Source organism: Aplidium turbinatum, chromosome 1 (genome assembly GCF_918807975.1).
Source record: "Aplidium turbinatum chromosome 1, kaAplTurb1.1, whole genome shotgun sequence".
Lineage (NCBI taxonomy): Eukaryota > Metazoa > Chordata > Ascidiacea > Aplousobranchia > Polyclinidae > Aplidium > Aplidium turbinatum.
Genome location: NC_137472.1, coordinates 46,048,538 through 46,069,697, shown reverse-complemented (window position 1 = coordinate 46,069,697; position 21,160 = coordinate 46,048,538). Strand labels below are relative to the sequence as shown.

The following is a 21,160-nucleotide window of genomic DNA, read 5'->3' as shown; positions in this document are numbered from 1 at the left end:
ATATGAACATTCCTAAGTAGGCTACTTTATTGTTTTGTTTAGGATTTTGAACAACAATGAAATAGAAGCTGTCACCAAATCGGCAGCTTTTACAAAATTACACAATCTCAAGAAAATTGATCTATCAAGCAATCGATTAACTCGAATCGATGACGGGGCCTTTTCTGGAGCTGCTGGTGTCGTCACTCTGTAAGTTGCTTTGTTTTTCTTCATGATAGCATGTAGTTCACACCATGCGGCTATTTCAAGGTATTTTAAGCAAGATGGCTGCCTATTTAGATTTATAAAGTTTTCATTTAACTTAAAGTTGCTGGGACTGCAGACCTATGAGTTCAAAGCACAAAACAAAAATAAAAAGTAGAAAAATATAAAGATTATCATTCCAAATTGGTCATTTAACTGTCATGGGTAAATTGTCTCAATTAAGCTTCTGAACCAATATAATCAAATCTTCCCGATTTGTTTTCTATACTTCTTGGCTGACTTGTAACCGATATAATTGGTCATGGTGTTTTAAAAATAGACCGTTCACACTAATAGAAAAAACAGCCAGCAAGCATCAGAAATTGTTGTGCAAATTTTTGCACTTTATGCCACCTTGACGTGATCTATAAAAACCTATTCCTGTTTCCTCAAGCAAGAAATTCTGTTTTGTCATGGTAGTGTTTATTGCAATAGGATCTCAGGCTGTTATTGATAGATTTTTGTATCAACCATGACATTGGTGCTGTCGTAAACCAGATGACAATTTTAAAATCGATCGTTAGTAATGAATTTTACGTTTGGTTTAATATCTGCACCATGACAAATACAATGTATTATTACTTTTTGAGCGAATAGCTTACAGTTGAAACAAATGTTTTTTACAATCCAGGCAAGTCGTCATTTGACGTAAATTCTACGTAAACTATTTGTATTTGCAGATGGCTTAACAACAACATGTTAGCTGATATTCGAGGAACTATGTTCAATGGCTTGGGCAATTTAAGATTTTTGTGAGTTGAGCTTTTTTTCTGCTTTATGTTCATGAATCTGTTGTCTGCAAGATACTTTATTTCTTTTGCTGCACAATAAACTTAAATTCGACATCATTAGAAAATCTAAGCACATCAATCTAAGCATTTAAGTAGGCTCTTCTGTTTTTCATCGGAGTTATCTACTCTAAAAATCGATATCTTCTCATGTTTCTCTCCTACTGGTGTAAAAAAGCAGAGGTGGGCTTACACTTGATGCCTATACAGTGAAACTGATCACTGATGTGAGTAACATCAATAACAAATCAGAATTGCTCCATTGCTTCGATTTAAATTTGAAACGGTCACTTTGATTAATTCTAATTTTGCTAAAACGTATAGCCTGCTTGGGCGCTAGGCTACCTGTAGTTCTTTATTATTATTCACCCTTTCAATTCAAAAGGCATTTCAAGACGAAAAAAAGTTATTTTTCGGAAATTATCGTAGTTTTACTTTTTACAGAATGCTGCGAAACAACAGGTTGTCATGCATCGGTAACCACACTTTTGCGGGTTTGTCGACAGTCAGTTACTTGTCTCTTTATGCAAATCAGATATCTGCAGTTCTAAGTGGGGCTTTTGAAGAGATGAGCTCCTTGATCACCTTGTAAGGCACTATTGTCGTTGGCACTACGCTTTTGATATCAAGTAAAATATTTTTTTAACTCAGGCTTCCGTCAAATGCAAAAAGCAACTTATCTTAAAATTTACGTTGCATGTACGCCGCGTTAGCTCTGTGGTTAAGCACCCGACTCAAGATCAAGCGACTCTGGTTCGGCTCTGGGGGTGTGGGCATTTCAGAGCTGCTCTCCATTCAGCGGCACCAGTTGGATGGAATAATTTTCCGGCAACAACAAGCGAAACTTCACTCTGTCAATGTCGGTGGCAGGGTCTGCGTCAAGGATTCAAACCTTCTGTAGGTATGCAAAAATGCTAAGATGAAGCTCTCAAAGAAGGTTTCCCAGTCTGAGGATAAAAAGCAATCAATAAAGTGAAGTGAAGTGATGTTTGTAATTTATTACGATATCCAAATGTTTAATTTGAAATCGTAGAAAATCGCTAATGGTTGAATCCTGTTCAAAGTTCATGTATTCTAATCTCACTCTGGCCATGAAATTTCAAGCTACATTTTGTTTTTCAATATGCAGATCACTCACCTCTAATTTTTCAGAAATCTTCTTTCAAATCGCCTGAATTGTGATTGCCATTTGGCGTGGATGTCTACTTGGCTTCGACGCGGTTCAGTGGCAGCCGGCAACCCTCGATGTGCTGAGCCCAATTTTCTAAGGGGTTTACCAGTCGGAGACATCAATCGACAAGATTTTGTTTGTAGTTCAGAGCAAACGTCCTTGCCTCCTCCCACTTGCTTTCTCGAGAAAAAATGTCCGAAGCGATGCAACTGCGAAGGTGGCTAGCACTCAGATAACAAAATCCATCATTTTTACATTAAGTCAACGTCAAGTCAACGTCAGTCGTCCGCAGACGTTGAATCAATGTAAAAATGATGGATTTTGCTGTTTGGGGATGTACGTCTTAAAATAATCTAGGCCTCGTAATAAAAGCTGTGCATTGTTAAAAAGCACAAGATGGCGATTAACGTGTAAATATTAAAACTATAGGCCTATTTTTTTAATTTAAGAAATTGTCCTCCAATAATTTATCACTTCAAACTGCAATAAATGTCATTCAGGAACCATTGTCCGTTGTGGCAACCGAGGTTTGAGCACAGTGCCTGTCAATGATATACCAAACGATGTCACCGAATTGTATTTGGAAATGAATTCGATCCAAGAAATTCCGACTTCCTTGACAAAGTTCATTTATTTAACTACTCTGTATGGGAAATTATTTTCTTATTGAATTACAGTTTATTGTATTTTAAAAGTATCATTCGATGAAATAAATTTGTAAAAACTTTAAAAATAAATTTACAGTGCTATAACGTTTTGAAAGAATTTTTTTATTGTTAAAAAGTTGAAACGTTTGTATAACGGACTGTATTTTGATAAATTGCTGTAATAGCCTAATTGTTATTTGTATTGCTGTTACAATCTCCAGAGAACTCGGAAGGTTAGCTTATGGGCTAAGTTTTTGATGAAGTGTTAATCTTTTTAAGTTGCAACACTGCACAATAAGCTGAGCAATGTCCAGTGAGTGTTATAAATAGTCTAAGCGAGGCTACGTTCTAAGTTTCATTCTTAGGTACGTCGCTTAAAACAATTAAATAAGTTTAAATTAAGTTTTTTCAATTAAATTAAATAAACTTAGCACATTGAAACTCTTCAATTATGTTTCAGAGATCTCAGTAATAATGAAATCTCATCTGTCAGCAATCGGGTATTTTCTAATCTTACTCAACTTTCAACCCTGATTTTATCTTACAACCGACTTCGATGCATTCCGCCAAAAGCATTCGCTGGGCTTCGTTCTCTCAGGATATTGTAAATATTTTGTATTGCTGTTTATTTTGTTATCAGAAAATGAAAAGTTTGTTTAGTCTAGAAAAGTTGCATTCCGACCTTTGTATTTTGCATACGTTGAACAGGTACATATTTAAAAAAAAATAATAATAATGCTAAAAAGAATTCTTCAAGTTCAACTCATCTGTTTACAGATACAATGTGAAATGGCACATCATTTACACTAACCTATTAAATTTACTCTCAATGTCTGAGCTACGTTAAAAGAGTGGAGGGTTTCTGTTTTTGTTTGCTGTGTAAATTTTAAAGTCTGTGTAGTTTTGTCTTTATAAACATAACATTCAACACACTGTGTTCCAAAATTCAGTCGAAGTTCTTTTCAGTTGCTTCACAGTACTGTATATAGCCATTGTGTGCTTCTCCAAAGCCTCAAAAAAATACAATTTTCAAGAATAATTGTTTATATCCATTTTGTAGATCACTTCATAGCAACGATTTATCGACATTACCAGAGGGAACTTTTGACGACTTGTCGTCTCTTTCAAACGTGTAAGTTCTAAGTCCAGCGTTCAACTACGTCAGTCTATGAAATAGTCTAGCTTGTTGAGTCAAAACGATAGGCCACATTTCATTTTCGTAAGTAATTAAATTTAGCTGTATTTTTATGCATTAACGTTACTTTCAATTTGTAACACCGTTACATTTCAGTGGTTTTGGAGATAATCCTTGGTACTGCGATTGCAATTTACGATGGTTTGCAAATTGGGTCCAATCTCGAAACCTTGAATCTGGAATAGCTCGTTGTTCTGGGCCTGAGCGCATGGGAGGCCGGCTAATTCTCTCATCGTCTCTCAAAACTTTTATTTGTCAAGGTAGTCTAAAATCTAGACATCAGTTAGGCTAAGTAGACTATTTATAGTTACAATAAATTTTTCGTTCTGTTGAAGTAAAATTGAAATTCGAGCTTTGAGCAATTAACGGTTTTTGTTTATCTTTTATTACAAAAATTGTTTTGTTTTGATAAGCTGCAGCTTAAAATTGTTGAATTATTTTATATTAATCCAAAAGTTATCTGCCTTTGCTTAAAATGCTGATATTTGTTAACAAACTATTGTTGCATAGCGCACGGTACTTTAAACGCCTTGTTGTCAGGATATGCTTTGTTTCCGTTTGATATTTGTAAGAAAAAATCGACACTGTCTTAAGAAAATGTCATCTCTTCCAGGTCCATTGGATATTTCAATAGCAGTGAAATGTAACCCTTGCCTGTCATCGCCCTGCCTTCATAATTCAGCATGTGCCGTCCACCCCACTCAACATTATCAGTGCCACTGCCAACCAGGTATTACTGTAATAAGCGGATTATGCTTTGTGTACCTATATAGGCTACTGTACAAGCAGTTCAGACATCCTGAGTTAGGGGACATACACGTACTGTCAAATTTAAAATGTGGCCTACTTCAGATATGTTGTAATTAAATACTTCTTTTGACTGCATAACTGACTATCCAAAACAGACTAATTGAAAGCATGTCTTTGTAAATCATGCATTTAGGTTTTAAAGGGAAGAATTGCGAGACTGCTATAGATCCTTGTCTGTTGCAGCCTTGTTTGAATGGAGGGGGTTGTCGATCAAGAGATGATACTGTTTACTCGTGAGTACAAATTTTGTCTATCAAGTTTATTATTTAGAAAACTGTAAATACAAGACTGGTTTAATTTATACAAGGAAAGTTTGAAAGATCGGTATAAAGCTGCCTAATTTATCAATAAGTCTCTTCTAAAGTATAGTTTTAGCCTATTAAAACTCAATGATTTGAAAAAAAAAATTTCATTTAATATAATGCATCATTTCGTCACGAGGAAAATTTCTATTTTTATGACAGATGTCACTTTGTGTTAACAAACCAACGTAGCATCTGTTATATAAACATTAATCGACAAAATAGTTACTTTTTTATCCTTTTTGCTTTCCTTGTGTGAGTGCTTACAATTTCCTACGACAGCACAACGTCGAAAAATATAATTTGTAACGAAAACTGAAGTTTCTTTTATTCAGCTTTAAACAATAAGCTTTGTTCAGATGCGAGTGTGCTCCAGGGTTTGAAGGAGAAAATTGCGAAGTAAATATCGATGAATGTTCTTCCGATCCCTGTACATCGCCTAATACCACCTGTGAAGATGGCATCAATCAGTTCTCGTGTCAGTGTGTACCCGGGTGGTGAGAAAAAATTTAGTTTTAACTATGCGTTGCTTAATTAATGTTATAACTTAGCTACTTTTGCACTTTTTTCTTGCGCTTTGGGAAGCTTTAATTATCTTCAAAACTTATGTAGTAAGATTTTTGCAGGGCAGATTTCTGCAGCTTGTCTACTAAAACCTTCTATGCATAAGATGATAAGATCGCCTGTCTGCAAATTTAAATTCAGCAAGTACTCCCAAGAGTAAATATATTTCTAAACAATTTGATAGTTAATGCTTTCCTCAAGTTTCTAACAAGCCGAACTACAGTACACAACGATAAAAATGACCGTTTTTATTTATGCAATGCTTGATGCAGTCAAAATAGCAAAATTAGAGCCATCTTGAAAAGTTTTTGTAAAAAAAAAACAGAGCATTTTTTTTTCAGGGCAGGTGATAATTGTGACATAAGAGCAGAAGACATATGTTCCCTACTTCGACCCTGCTTGAATGGAGCCACTTGCATTCCTGAACTAAACATTGATTCCATATCATACAGGTAAAATAATTTCATTAAAAAAAAAAATTGTTCAAAAATAAGTTCAATAATGCCTTCAGAATTTTTTTAACGATTACCAGAAGCCTATTAAGGCAGTCTTGACTAATCTGCAGCGCAGTTAAACACTTTTTCTACCTTTAAATGCTAAAAAGCAACAAAAACACTTCACCGACACCATGCAAAACGATCTTTATAAATTCTTTTGTCTTTCTAACAAAAAGATCATTTGACCTGCGATTACTTAGGCCAGGCCTACGTCTATCTATAAATTTACGAAAGGTAAACAAACTTGAAAATATTAGCAAAAGTACAGTATATTGTCCCTGTGGGATGGTAAGTACTTCTGCTTTTTATCCCAAAAATTGTTATAAATATGTGACTTAAATAACCTGATAATAAATTTTAGTTTTTATAACAAACTTGGCAGAACATAACTGAGTTAGGATGGAATCAGTTATGCGTTTGTTTTAAGCATGTTAATTTGCTGATTTGTCTGGAATGATCTTTATGTAAGTATCATAGATATAAATTCATATCAGTAGCCTAAACACTTTTTTTGAAAAATGATTCTGCTGACTAAATGACAATGTTTGGAGATACATTGACTTCGCACGCGTTGTTAACTCAGTTCGTTTCATGTAGTCTCTATGTCCAAACTTGCTTCGTGTGTGGCACCGCAACAGTTAACTTCAGTTTAACAGAACAATGAAAGCCTTTCAGGTGTGCATGTGAGCCTGGTTTTCGTGGTGTCAACTGCAGCAAACGTTACGATCCTTGTTTGAACCACAAGTGCGAAAATGGAGGTCGCTGTGAGATTAATAGAGAAGCAGCCGTTGGCTACCAATGCAACTGCCAGAGAGAATACAGGTTAGTTTCTATTGTAATGGCCAACTTTCATAAATGGCCTATATGTACAGTAACGCAGTGGTGTGTCCTTTTCCAGTTCTGATGTTTTTCATCGATTTTGCTATGATTACTCAACCTTTAGTCGAACCATAGACCTTTCAAAACCACAATTAAAGACACAGATAGGTTTTAAAAAACAAATAGGCTTAATCATTGATTTTAAAACTTTCAAAGTAGAAAATATTAACGGTTTTAGCCGGGGGTTGTAGCCTAAGTTACAAACAAAACTGGCAACGAAAATCAATCAACGAATACAATAGCAATAGCATATACGACCACATCGACAATAAAAAATTCTGACTTTAAGTGTTAATACTTTCTAGTGGTCAGTACTGCACGTTTACACCTGGCGCCTCGGTAGAGCTACTGCAGGATGATCCATGTTCCCAGCATGATTGTGTAAATGGAGCTGAATGTCACATTGTTCCTGGTGCTTCTGACTTTGAATGCCGTTGCTTGATTGGCTACTCAGGAAAAAAATGTGAAAAGGTGCTTTCTGAAACAAACTTTTGTGATTCTCTTAATTTGTTTCATAATACAGGGTTTCAAGACTTTTTTTATCAATGTAAAAACAAAATTATTTTTTGTGTTTTTTTTAATCTAGATTTGTTTTATATTTCAGCTGCTTAGTGTTAGTTTTCATCGCAATGGTAGCTACGTCCAACTTCCTGGCTCCTTGGGCGGCTTCAAAAAGACAAACATTACTTTGTTGCTCTCAACTATACAGGTTGGTGGGTTTATGTAGGTTGTGACATAATTTTCATTGCGTTTACTTGTTTTAAATTATAACTTCGGATTGGCAATTAGTGCTATCAGCCTTTCGTTGTCATCTATTGAACCCAGGGTCTATCCTTTTATCATCTCCCTTTGGTAATGTTTCTCTTAGCCTACCAGAAGGCATTCAGTCATTGGTCTTCATTTATTGTTCAAAATTGTTTTCTAGTCTTTGATGAGTTGCTTCTACTTGAATTTAACAATAAAACAACAAAATAGATTAAATTATATGTGAAGCTTTTGTGACTTCTGATGTAATGTCTTTAGGTCAGTCGTGCTAAAGTTGCACTCGATTTCATACAAGAAAGCCTGAGCATGTAGCTATATGGCCTGAGTTACTGTTTCTCTTCAAGGAAAGCAATATTTCTGCTAAGCGAATTTATTTTCTGTAGCTTTACTAGATCGAAGCAAATCCAAACAATGTTTGGTGATGTGAAAATCGGAATTTTGCTCATTCAAGTTCTGGTACCTCTCTTGTTGTAACACTAAGCGTTTTCATTCAGCCTAACGGAGTTGTATTGTACAACGGCGAAGAATCTCTGACAAGGGAACACATTACTATCGAGTTGTTTTCCGGTCACGTGAGGTTGAGTTACGATCTCGGAAAATTTCCTGGATCGACTATATTTAGTCAAATTCCAATTAATGATGGAGAAACTCATAAGGTAACTCTAGCGAAACATGCTAAATTATTGTAACAACTTAGATGATAAATCGTATCGTTTGTCTCGATTCAATTTCCTTACATAGTTGTTACAACAGTGTAAACAGTAGGTGTCTAAAACGTTTTTTGCCTAGACTGGATAAAGTGCAGGCCTTACTTATTAGAAGAAATGGTGTATTGAAAACGACAATAATAAAACGAAACAAACAGTTGCTTACCGAATTCTTACATATTCCCTAGTCACTCCAAATCTCCAGTTCTCCAGATTTATAAAACAATGACCACTCCAGTCCATGCCAAAACGTAAAAAGAAAGATCAACTAGCCAAAATTGTTAATGCATGGCCGGGTCACTCAAGCATGAAAATAGAATGGAGCGGAGATACCACAATAATATTAAATGGGCGGGGAATCGTTTCTAACATACCCACCCCCAAAACCAGAGTTTAACAAATGAGGGTTTTACCAATGTAAAACGATTAAAATGAAGCAAAACACAAACCAATTAATTGCCACAAGGTGGCCACATAAACGACAATTGACATGAATTATGCAAATGTCGACCAGAATCAAAAATATTCGCGGTTAGCAAGGATCACAATTGCAACATAAAGGCTGGCTTGCATTACACACAAACTTAATAGAACATGCATAACAGTAGCCTACAGAAGGACATCGAAGACACGCCCAAGAGGAGTTAAAAAACCCTTTTGACCAACATGCTTAGCGATTGCTAAAATTAAGCACAAAAACATAAGTCTACCGACAACTGGAAGTCAGCATAAACGGATACACGAAAAACAAATGATAGCATACATGGTACCAGTGGCAAAAGTGGGGATATGGCATAAACAAAAGCACACATACAACCTAATACTGCGCAATGCTATGACTAACGCAAGTGACATTAAGGTCAGAGCAAAAGTACCAGAAATAACACGCGACTGTTAAGTCGAGTCGTGATAGTTAAGCAATGAATTGACTAAACACAAAAAATAAAATAATAGTAATATCGCACATAGCAAAAGCTTTAGTAGTGAGACAGGTGTGTGAAATAGTCAGACCAAAAACAGAGCTAGACTACTACAGTGTGAATAACTGCAGGATGCAAATAGAAACAACACTATTGATGGGAGTCAATAACACAGTTATGGCAGAACTGCTGGATGCAAATGCATCGACGACGCCGCGCTAGCTGCGGTAGTGAGGAGCAAAAGAATAATAATAGTAAAATAAACACAAACACGCAATACAATTCAAATATGAAACCTAAGCAGCATGAGCAATGTCAGTTGTGCAATCGTGCCAACCAGCCAGCCTAGAAAACAAAATTGTCATTTTAAAAGTCCATACTGCCCTCTAGCAGGCAGATCTTTCTGATGTCGCGAACAAACTCTGTACCGTCAGCAACCTTTACTCGCACGCGTCTGACAAGTTTATTAGTGTCCGGCATAACTTCCTTTACAATAGCCTTGGGCCAGTGCCCACGTTTAGTTGCCTCGTCCGTTACCAGTACCAAATCGCCTGGTTTCAAGCTTGGAGATGTGCCAAACCACTTTTGTCGGGGCTGCAACAGAGGGAGATATTGCAACAGCCATTGTTCCCAAAACTTGTTTGTGAGGTATTGGGTCTTTCTCCAAGAGCGTCGATAACCGTCAGCCTTCATAAAAACATCTGGCGGTAGGGTGTCACAAGCTGATCCGGTGAGTATCATACTTGGAGTCAGGGCTTGCAGATCATCTGGTGACGATGGGAGCGAAGTGATGGGACGATCGTTTAAAATTCTTTCAATCTCTGCTACCAGCGTTAGAAGGTCGAACTCATCCAACGTAGCGTTTCCTACCAGCGACCGCATCAATTTTCTTAATAAACGAAAAAATATTTCGTAGAAGCCGCCTTGATGTGAAGCACGCGGAGGGTTGAAGTGCCAGTTCGTTTCATGCCGAAGTAAGGCATCGGTGACTTTCTTTTGATGGAGGTTCTTGAGTCCTTGCCGAAGTTCGCGGTCTGCAGCAACAAAGTTTCCTCCGTTGTCACTGTACAGATCAGTAGGACAAACGTTTCTACGGCTGCAGAATCTTCGGTAGGCTTGAATGAACGCACTTGCCTCCAGGGATTGCACGACCTCAAAGTGCACAGCACGGGTCGCCAAACAATTAAAAATACAAACATATCGCTTAACACTGCTGCGGCCGCTCTTTACCATCAATGGACCAAGAAGGTCAGTGCCAGCAGCTTGAAAAGGAATGGATTTGTTTACGCGTGGAGCAGGTAAGTTGCCCATCTGCTGTTTTCCGGCGGTAGCTTTCCAAAAACGACAGTTCATACAGGAATGCAAGACCCCTTTGACAGCTGATCGCCCTTTGACAATCCAATAACGGGAAGCAATGGCGGTAAGGACTTGTGAGCATCCCATGTGTCCTTCTCGTTCGTGATACCTCATGATCACTAGATCGGTGATTGGGTGCTGATATGGGAGAATGATCGGATGCCTTCTTCCGCTTGACAGAGAAGATTGTTGCAATCGCCCACCAACTCTTAACGTTTCGTTAACAACATAGGGGTTTAGGGACTGTAGCTCCTTCAAAGCCACATGCTTCTTCAACTGCAGGTCGGACACGAGTTCCACCGGGGCGTCAAATCCTGGGTGGTTATGGAGAACTGCGAACACCGTCGGGTATGCTTGATGCTGGGCGGCTGTGACAATGGCAAGTTCAGCTTCGTCCATCTCCTCGACACTGAGCGAATCTGTCTTAACAGTCAAGGAGTCATCTCGGCATTTCCTTTTCAGGTACAATTTGAAGCGAAGCAACCATGCAACCGTTCTTTGCAGATCGTGGAAATGCGAGTAGCGGGTAAACAACCGACAGAGAGAGTCTGAGTCCGTAATCGCGTGTTGCTGAGCTGAGCAATGTTCAATGCTTTTAACCTCTGGATCGTCTGACGAAATTCCGCCAACAAAGTCGGGCTGGTTTGGCCAATTGCTCGTGACATCATGCAAAAACTTAGGACCATTAAACCAAAGCTTAGCGGTATTAACTTTATCAGGCCAAACTCCCCGAGACGCGAGGTCAGCGGGGTTTAAAGTAGTCGGTACATAATGCCATTGATTGACACTGGTAAGCATGTGAATAGTGCTCAGCCTATTAGCCACAAAGGTGTGGAAACGAGTCGAAGTATTATTAATGTAACGCAGCACAACAGTTGAGTCTGTCCATAAGACAACACAATTGAATTTAAAATCACACTCCGTCAGGATAAAATTGCAGACTTTGGCAGCGAGCACAGCAGCAGTGAGCTCCAGGCGAGGTACGCTAACAGGCTTTAATGGAGCCACTCGAGCCTTGCCAAATAGAAAATTACAAATTACTACAGAATCATCATAAAACACTTTAACATAAAACACGACCCCATAGCCACTGGTACTGGCATCACAAAAACCATGCAATTCAAAGCGGATAGCACATTTACCAAAAAGAGTCAGGCTTCTAGCGATGGAAACACATTCAAGCTCTGGAAGGGCCTTTAACCAAGCTTCCCAATTAATGTTTACTGGCCCAAGGCCATTAAGGGGTTCATCCCAATCAAGTTGAGCGTCACATGCCTGCTGCAGGAGTTGCCTAGCAGGTAAAATGAAGGGTTGTATTAGACCTAGTGGGTCGTATGTTTGCGAAATCATGGAGAGAACGCCTCTCCGGGTGTTAGGCTTTTGTTGGATACTCACCCTCACCTCCATGCAATCGCTCGCAGCATTCCACACAACACCAAGGGTTTTCTGCGTTGGAAGCTGGCACTGAGGCAAATCGACCTTCGACGCCAAGTCTTCCTGCAACACAGAACTCAAGACCTCTGCACTGTTAGACAGGAATTTAGTTAAATGGAAGCCGCCACTTTGTAATAGTTCACGCAGTTGTTGTATTAGTTCGATAGCCTGGTCCGGCGATTCACATGAATGACAAATATCGTCAACATAAACATTTTTTAAAACTGAGTTAACAGTGTTTTGATCGGCACCTGTTTCATTGTCTTTGGCAGTCATCCGAAGCGCGAAGGCAGCACAGCATGGCGACGACTTTGCTCCAAACACATGTGTTTGCATGCGGTAGTCGATAGGTTCCCGCTTGAGATCGTCGTCCGGATACCATAAGAATCGAAAGGCATCCCTGTCCCCTTCGTCTACGCGTACTTGGGAAAACATGGCCTTAATATCGCCCACAACAGCGATCGGATGTTGCCTGAAGCGAAACAATGTTCCTACAAGGTTATTGGTGAGATCTGGGCCATGAAGCAGCTTGTCATTTAATGACACGCCTTTAAACTTCGCGCTGCAGTCGAAAACGACTCTAAACTTGGCCGCATTGGTCGTGCAGTGATGGGGCACATAGCACGTCTTCCCTGGTGTGTCTACCACACCAGTTTCAAGTGGCACAGCATAGCCACATTTAACATATTCCTGCATTTTACCACGATACTTATTGAATAACTCCGGGTCAGCAATAAATCGCCGCTTCATTCCCTCTAAGCGCTTGAGTGCCATAGAGCGATTATTGCACAGGTCTGGGTCCTCATCCTTCCACAACAGCCCTACAGAATAGTGTCCATCCACCTTCTTCACCGTGTCCTGCATGATCTGCAGCGCACGTTTATCCTCGATTGAAGGACAGGGTACCTGTGGCTCATCGATGTCATTAAAATCCTGCAACAATACATTTAACATACCATCGCAAGACTCCTTTACGCTAAGAAAGTTTACCATTACTGGTGAGTTGAGCTGCCTATCGCCACCATCTTTCCCATAAATGGTCCAACCCAAAAGGGTGTGCAGTCCGCATGGTTCTCCTGGTGCGCCAGTACGAACTTCCTGCAAAAGATAAGCCTGGTGAAGATCGCTACCCAATAACAACTCAACCTTCCTATCTTTTAGTTCAGGGAACTTTAAGTCCTCCAAATGACTATATGCACTACTAAGTGCTTCGGTGGGAATACTGTGGCTGACATCCACAATCTGGTCCATCACCAGAGCATCTGCAACGGAAAACACAGCCTGCTCTTCCATTCCCTGCACAGCCAAAAAATCAATTTTCTTGTCATGAAAGGAGACAGCATTGGTGGTCAGCAACTCCACATTGCTTTTTGTCGCAGCAACCCCTAAGCGAGATACGAGGCTTGAGGAGCATAGACTGACGCTAGAACCTTCATCGATAAAAGCATAAGTATAGGTATAGTTGGAGGGGTCCCCAGCCCATACCTTAACTGGCAAAACCTTAAAAATTGTTGTCCCAGATGTTGCTGGCACAGTTGCGGACGTTGTTGCTGAGATGCCCTTCTTCAGAGCAGAGGGGCTTTCCTCTTCCACACGGTTTACATGCAGAAGTGAATTATGCCTCGATCCACACGTTGCACAAGATTTCTTAAATCTGCAATCAACCACTCTGTGGCCTGCTCTCAAGCAACAGAAACACAGTCTATGCTTTTGCACCAGAGTTCTTCTTTCTGTAACAGGCTTTTGTTTAAACATCTCACACTTCCATAGGGCATGCGACTCTGCACACAAACAACAGGACTCTCGCTTATGGTTGGCAGATGGGGAAATCTGCTCTTGGGTTGTGCAAACCGAAGCACGCTTGTAGCCACCTTGCGGATTAGATCGAGCCAGCGATGGTTGTGGAGCTCTCTTAACATCTTTGCCTGGTTGCATAAGATGGCCATATTGGCTGTCGGCTCGAGAGGCTGCATCCTCGACCAAGACTCTTAAATCACCAAACGTGGCACAGTCCGATCCTAAGTGATTAACATGAACAAACTGCTCCTTTAACTTATAAGGAAGTCGCAGGAACAGCCGTTGAAGCACCTCGTCACTGTTTAAAAGGTGAGACTTACCCCAGCCATCGAAACTGACTTCACACTTATACATCTTGTCGCAAAGCTTTGTGAGGCCCGGCGCATCCCACTCTGAAATAGGGGGTCCTTGCAGCAAATCTTCCTTCACTTTGGCCATGAGTTTTCCAGGGTTGCCAAACCTTTTTCTCAATCTATCCCATGCCATTCCATATGCTCTTTCACTATTTTGCAAGCAACTCAGGCCAGAAATTACTTCCAAGGCCTGGCCTACACAATTGTCCTCCAAAAAGGCGATGCGATCTTCAAAGCTTAGATAGTTTGACTCAATGTATCGTTCAAAACGCCTTTTAAAGTTAAAGAACTTTAACACATTGCCGTCAAACTTCTCCAGCGACAACCGAGGACCATGAACATTTTGAAACCCTGCACTGAGCTGGGGTTGAGGCACGACGATGGGAAATTCACTACTATTATTAGCTTCAGTGCGAAAGGGAGATGTGTAAGGATTAAGAATATTACTAGCACTACTGCTGCCCTGAAGGATACCCTGTTCTGCTTTTACAGGTGGTATCTTTACACCACTCTCACGGGGTGTCACGTGACTGCTAGACTCAGCAGCTTTGCCTGTGTCACTGCCTGCATCCATAACTACCGATGATGTTTGATGTGACACTTGCTTGGATTGCTCTCGACAGCTTCGAATGAGGGTAGAGCATGCTTCAAGCAAACCATAAATGCTTTCCCCCATACGGTTCATCCTAGATTCTATTGAGCCTGATTGCTGTGGTTTGCATTTGAGTAAATCTAAACGTTTAAGGGAGAGCTTCCTTTGAAGTTCAAGGCATCTTTTCTTTACCTCCAAAACTTCAGAAGAACTCAGGAAATCATCACTTGAGCATAGCTCCATGTCGATGGAAGTTATGCCAAGCTCGATTTCAACCAGCTCTTGTTCTAACACAACGAGACCTGGCAGCTCTTCGCTACTGTCATGTTGACCACTAATATTAGAGGCGGCCTCATGCTGCTCTGTTGAGCCACTAGCATAACCATTTGGCTTACCCCGTCTTGGGGTTTGCTTGGGCCTTTTACGAGCCATAATTAACACACAGCAATATACCAGCTACAAAAAACAAAATCTGTATGGTACTTACCTTAGGTGAGGTGACAATTGACCTTCACGATATTACGGAGAATGTCAGTAAGCAACCTACTAAAATTACAGGGTTTAACGGTAACCAGTTCTACCTGACTAGAACAATGGCCTGACAGAGTACAGGCTTAGAAGCTTCAATCTTTGGCAGACCTGACAAGACTGCCCAAAGTGAAGATCTATTTACAAAATTTAAACAAAGTTTACAACGTGGCGGGCTCAAAGGCACAAACCAAAAAATGAATCCTTGGCAGACCTGAAAAGACTACCCTAGGATAACAAACAACTAGTTACAAAGTTCAAAGAAACTTTACAGCATGGCAGGCTCAAAGGCACACACCAACAAAATGAATCCTAGGCAGACCTGAAAAGACTACCCTAGGATAACAAACAAATTACAAAATTCAAACAAACTTTACAGCATGGCAGGCTCAAAGGCACAAACCAATAGTGAATCCTTGGCAGACCTGACAAGACTACCCTAGGATAACAAAACAAATTACACAACTAGCTAAAGTGAGCTAGACAAAGGCACATACCATAAATGAATCCTTGGCAGACCTGAAAAGACTACCCTAGGATAACAAACAAATTACACAACTAGCTAGAGTTAACTAGACAGGCATAACCTTGCACCAAGCAAAGGTATGTTTTATAAATGATGTCTAAAACGTTTTTTGCCTAGACTGGATAAAGTGCAGGCCTTACTTATTAGAAGAAATGGTGTATTGAAAACGACAATAATAAAACGAAACAAACAGTTGCTTACCGAATTCTTACATATTCCCTAGTCACTCCAAATCTCCAGTTCTCCAGATTTATAAAACAATGACCACTCCAGTCCATGCCAAAACGTAAAAAGAAAGATCAACTAGCCAAAATTGTTAATGCATGGCCGGGTCACTCAAGCATGAAAATAGAATGGAGCGGAGATACCACAATAATATTAAATGGGCGGGGAATCGTTTCTAACAGTAGGTGGATGGTAAATACAATAGTGTAATAACTAAAGCTTTCTCTTATCAAGATTGAAGTTTCCATTTGGAACTCCAGAATATCGTTGAAAATCGATGATAACTCTGCACTTGAAGAAGCGACTAAACCTGGACCGACCAGCATCTTGAATGTCCACTCTCGTGTCTTTGTTGGTGGTTTGAAAACCAACTTTCTCAAGTCAGCTCGGAGCATGTGGCATATTCGAAAAACCACTAGCTTCATTGGTATGCTACTATGCTAGAAGTTAGAGGCTTTGGTAGATTGAAATCTTTTATTATGTATGAGAATAAGGGATTTTAGTTGATCTCCATGCTAGCATTCATCGAAAGAACCAGAAAAAGCTAAAAATCCAAACTTTTTACAGGATGCATTCATGCTTTGTATATCAACGACACTCAAATAAACTTTGGTGATCTCATTCCTGATGCTGAAGACGCATCACATGACGTACGGCCTGGTTGTGTGCGTCACGACCAATCAGAGTTGTGCTCAAAAGCAAGATGCGACCACGGGAAATGTGGGTTTGTGAGTGGTCGTGGAATTGTGTGTCAATGTGATGCCGATTACTCTGGTGAGTGCTCTGAGCTTTTATCATCATCATCATCGTCATGATCATCATCATCGTCATACAACTTCGGTTTTGTCCCCTAGTGAGGGTGGCCAATTCTTTCCTTGCAGCATTACCTTCACTCCTATTCTCCATCTCGTTCTGTCCATCGCATCTTCTTCCTTTAGTCCGACCTTGTCTGCCTCATTCTTTACCTGTTCTTTCCATGTTTATTTTGTACATTCCCGTTTCCTCTATCTACATACCTTTATGTCTAAACTAAATTAACAAATATAATATGTGGAAAAAAGAAAAAACTGCCATTTTGCTGATAACCACAGGAAAAAATCTTTTGACCAAGAGTTCACATCACCTGCAGACGTCGCAATACTTTGTGTCAACTGTGCGTGTAGACAGTTCTTTGATCGTTTTTGCTTTTCTAGATTTAGTTATAAGATTTTTTGAATTTAATACACAAAAAATATTTGCATGTTTGATCATAATTTATGATTTCTCCTTCAAGAAGGGTCTGGCATCTTTTACAGCCTCGAATTGTTTAAATATGTAGCTAAATTAAGTTATCACATGGCCACCTAAAAATACGGCCTGATTTGTCACATTTTGCAGAAATTTCCAGGTTTTTCTAACTTTGGGCGAACGTTTAAATAAATTTTTCTAAAAATTAGATTTTTACGCTTTCTTTATTCTTTTCCCCAGATGACACGATAGGTTTTAACATCTTTACATGTTGAAAAACAAAGAAAATTTAATTTCGAAAATTTTAGTCAGACTGTTAATTTTCAATAACAGTCTGATTTTGCGTTTTTCAACTTAGTTTTTCTCATTTGCTACTGCTTCCCCAAGGCAACAAAAAAGTTTTTTGTCATTAGGAAACCGCAAAAAGTAAAAACATCTAAAAAAAATGTCAGTCAAGCACTAGCAGCAGCTGTAATCAAAATCTGTAAAATGTGACAAATTAGGCCGCATTTCCAGGTGGCCATGGTTATCATAAATAAATTTGTAAGATGTAGGCCTACATTGTACAAGACATGTCTTTGGATTTAGGGCAACGATGTGATCAAAGAAGCTATGTTACACTCTCACCATGTGACAATCATAGATGTCAACATGGTACTTGCAGAGAAAACGGCAAATCGTATTTATGCAAATGCAACATCGGTAAGCTGTAGTGTATTTGTAGCCTACTACACTCATAGTGTATAATAAAAATTTGTCATATAAGTCTGTACAGTGTACAGTGTACTGTACACTGTACAATGTACATTCATTGAGCTGACCATATGTAACTTAAGCTGTGCTGTGAGTTGGTGTAGTGATGCGTTGGTTAACAACATATTAACGGTACCATTTTTTGTTAAAAATAGAAATGTTTTTATTCAGGCTTCAGTGGCACCTATTGTAGCAGGCAGGACGTTTGCAGCGGTGTAGACTGTGGAAGGGGAACTTGTATTCCCGCATCTAAAGGATTCCATTGCAAGTGCAAAAAACACTTTACTGGACACAATTGCAAGAAACGTAACTATCAATGTTTTTCTCACTTATACAATTTATGCGAAAATATTACACTCAATTGAATAAGCTTAACTTGTGCTCAGAATTTGGTAGAGATTTGGTTTGGTAGTGTTAGCAACTTTATTCATCTGAAATACTGTATTTTAGCTAATAGGCCTATAGCTCAATAGTTTGAGTAGGAGATTATTCTGCAATCTTACAGTATGAATGTTTAATTACAAGCTATATAGGCTATGAAGTGGCTTAGCATACGATACAACTGAAATGATTCATATCTTGCAAGTATAATTTCAGGTATTCGACAATGTCTAGGTCGGAGAATACGACAATTTTATCGTGACAGTCGAACCACTTCTAATGGGACAGATAATGGCATGACAAACTGCCAAAGCCGAAAGCGATTTACAAACATTGTTTGTGACGGCTTTTGTTTTGTCAAAAGAAGAAAACTAAGTCGGGGGGTTGTTTTCGGACTTTCTGATGTCCCCGGTTCATCATGTTGTCGACCCATGCGTACCGTAACGAGAACAATTCGACTGACGTGTGACGATGGGACAGAGGCAACTCAAGTTGTGCAAAAAGTCCGACGGTGCGGCTGCCAATCTTGTTCATAAAACAATCGCTACTTGTTGCTGAGAACATAGTTAGAATGTCCGTAGTAGTTCACCGACTGACTTGAAGCACTAAAGGTTTGGGTTGCAGTTTTTGAAGCTTGCAATTTCAACTTCAAAAAACCTTTCTAACGCCAGACAAGACAAAAGGCATTAAACAAATTGCCAAGGACTAGCACACTTTTAGCACAGTATCTGGGAACTACGATACATTTTAGTGATATTGACCGCATACCTGAAAGTAGCCTTTCTATAACATATAACCTATTGTGATGTTTTAGTTTTGATGTTCCAAATGAAGTGTCCTTTAAGAGTTTTGTATATTTTTGCATGCGCTTATATTTGACCGTTTACGATCTTCAATTACTAACTTCCGCTGGATAGTTGAGAGTTTCATTTTTTCATCATTGGCTAGAAGTATTTTCGCAGATATCAGTGTAGGCTTATTGACTGCAAAATTTAGTTTTTGTTGTCTACTAATCATTTTCAACTCGGTAAGATTCCTCAACAGCAGTCTGAAAAAAAAAATTGGATAATTTTGATAAAGAAAATATTTTTGATTAAGGTACCGGGCGGTAGCCTATTGGTCTATGTTGAAATCTTAGTCAGGTCTATTCCTTTTTTTAAAAAAAAGATTAAGCTTATATTATCTAACATGCGTAGGATAAGCTAAGGCTAAACTATATGCAGTCAACTACCACTAACCAGTGTTAAATATAAACTATTGATTGCATTTAATGAGTAGCCAACCTCAACAACTTCATGAAAGAACTACCTTCACCTCTTGCTACTCATTATTTTAACTTCCGTACCGACTCAAACTAGGCAATATCAATCAAGTTTATTTCAGTACAGCTCCACATTCATTTCAATGTAGCGAAGGAAACATAACTTATCACTTTTATTGATGTTAAAACTCCACTCTGATAGCACCAAAAAAAATGCGGTTGTTCAAATCCAGGTGCTCCCACGTTTTGAACCTCAAAGTTTGCCACTTAATTATCATAGTTCATGGTGTGCTGATGCATAGCCTATGCGTAGTTTGCCTACTAGTAGGGCTACCATATGTCCTCTTTTAGAAAGATTTGTCCTCTTTTTTCATAAAAAATGAATTGTCCTCCGAGGACACTTGAAAATGCTCAAATGTCCTCTTTTTTGTCAGACAAAAATGTTGGCATTGATGAGGTTAAATTGTTCGATCCATACCAAAGCTAGTGCAAAGGCGTCTTAAACCTGATAGCTAGCTTGCATTAGCTTTTTTAAATGATGGCACATTAGAGAATGGACAGAATACAGTAGTTCAAACCTTGCAGAACTATAGATTTTTTTTTTATAAAGTGTTAAAAGTCGAGCAATTCTTTATCTGCAACAGACTCAGGGGCGCTGGAAGCGGGGGGAAGGGGGGGCGGATGCCCCCCTTCCCTCAATTGTTCTGCAGATGGAGGGGCAGGGGGCAATGGTGCCCTTTTAAAGTCATGTAGGCCTAAGCTACTGCACATTTCGCAATATAACAATTTCTGCTATTCGCTTTTAGCCTAATTATAATCTTTCATTTTTGCCTCAAAATAATATTTACGGCACAAAATTTTACAACACAGTAGGCTACAGGCCTTAAAATTCGTTTTTTTCGTCAGCAATCGTGGCCTACCGAGAGCTCCTTCTCGGCGGCCAAATCTGCGCGCTTGGAGGCCAAAATAACGATAGCACAAGTAAATAGAATTAAACTGTCTTGCAACAATGCCAAAATGATCACTTAGTGTTGTTGAAGTCTGGGCGACGTCCTACAATAGAATCGTTGCACCACGCAATAACTGCTTTATCGGGATTGTAATCCAGTACTGCGGGGCCATCTAACGACACTCGCACGAGTGTCTTCAATGTGGCTGATTTTAAAGAAGTTTGACACTCCCCTAGAATTCTTTTTAGCAACGAAAAACAACGTTCGACATGTGTTGACGGTGACGGCA

The 21,160-nt window shown here is 39.3% G+C and overlaps 1 protein-coding gene across 1 annotated transcript in view; it reads left to right on the top strand.

Annotated features, from left to right (window-relative positions):
• LOC145781066 (slit homolog 1 protein-like) overlaps positions 1–19,699 on the top strand; it is a 33,588-nt gene extending 13,889 nt beyond the window's left edge. The window contains exons 14-34 of the mRNA XM_082592802.1: positions 43–189; positions 924–995; positions 1,476–1,619; positions 2,184–2,419; positions 2,703–2,847; positions 3,310–3,453; positions 3,910–3,981; positions 4,141–4,304; positions 4,658–4,774; positions 4,988–5,087; positions 5,516–5,653; positions 6,062–6,172; positions 6,893–7,039; positions 7,402–7,567; positions 7,701–7,805; positions 8,356–8,517; positions 16,534–16,726; positions 16,867–17,073; positions 18,115–18,228; positions 18,451–18,585; positions 18,877–19,699. Of these exons, the coding sequence (XP_082448928.1) occupies positions 43–189; positions 924–995; positions 1,476–1,619; positions 2,184–2,419; positions 2,703–2,847; positions 3,310–3,453; positions 3,910–3,981; positions 4,141–4,304; positions 4,658–4,774; positions 4,988–5,087; positions 5,516–5,653; positions 6,062–6,172; positions 6,893–7,039; positions 7,402–7,567; positions 7,701–7,805; positions 8,356–8,517; positions 16,534–16,726; positions 16,867–17,073; positions 18,115–18,228; positions 18,451–18,585; positions 18,877–19,196 (3,139 nt within the window). The 3' untranslated portion in view covers positions 19,197–19,699. The remainder of the gene's footprint in view (positions 1–42; positions 190–923; positions 996–1,475; positions 1,620–2,183; positions 2,420–2,702; positions 2,848–3,309; positions 3,454–3,909; positions 3,982–4,140; positions 4,305–4,657; positions 4,775–4,987; positions 5,088–5,515; positions 5,654–6,061; positions 6,173–6,892; positions 7,040–7,401; positions 7,568–7,700; positions 7,806–8,355; positions 8,518–16,533; positions 16,727–16,866; positions 17,074–18,114; positions 18,229–18,450; positions 18,586–18,876) is intronic.
• The last annotated feature ends 1,461 nt before the right edge of the window (positions 19,700–21,160 follow it).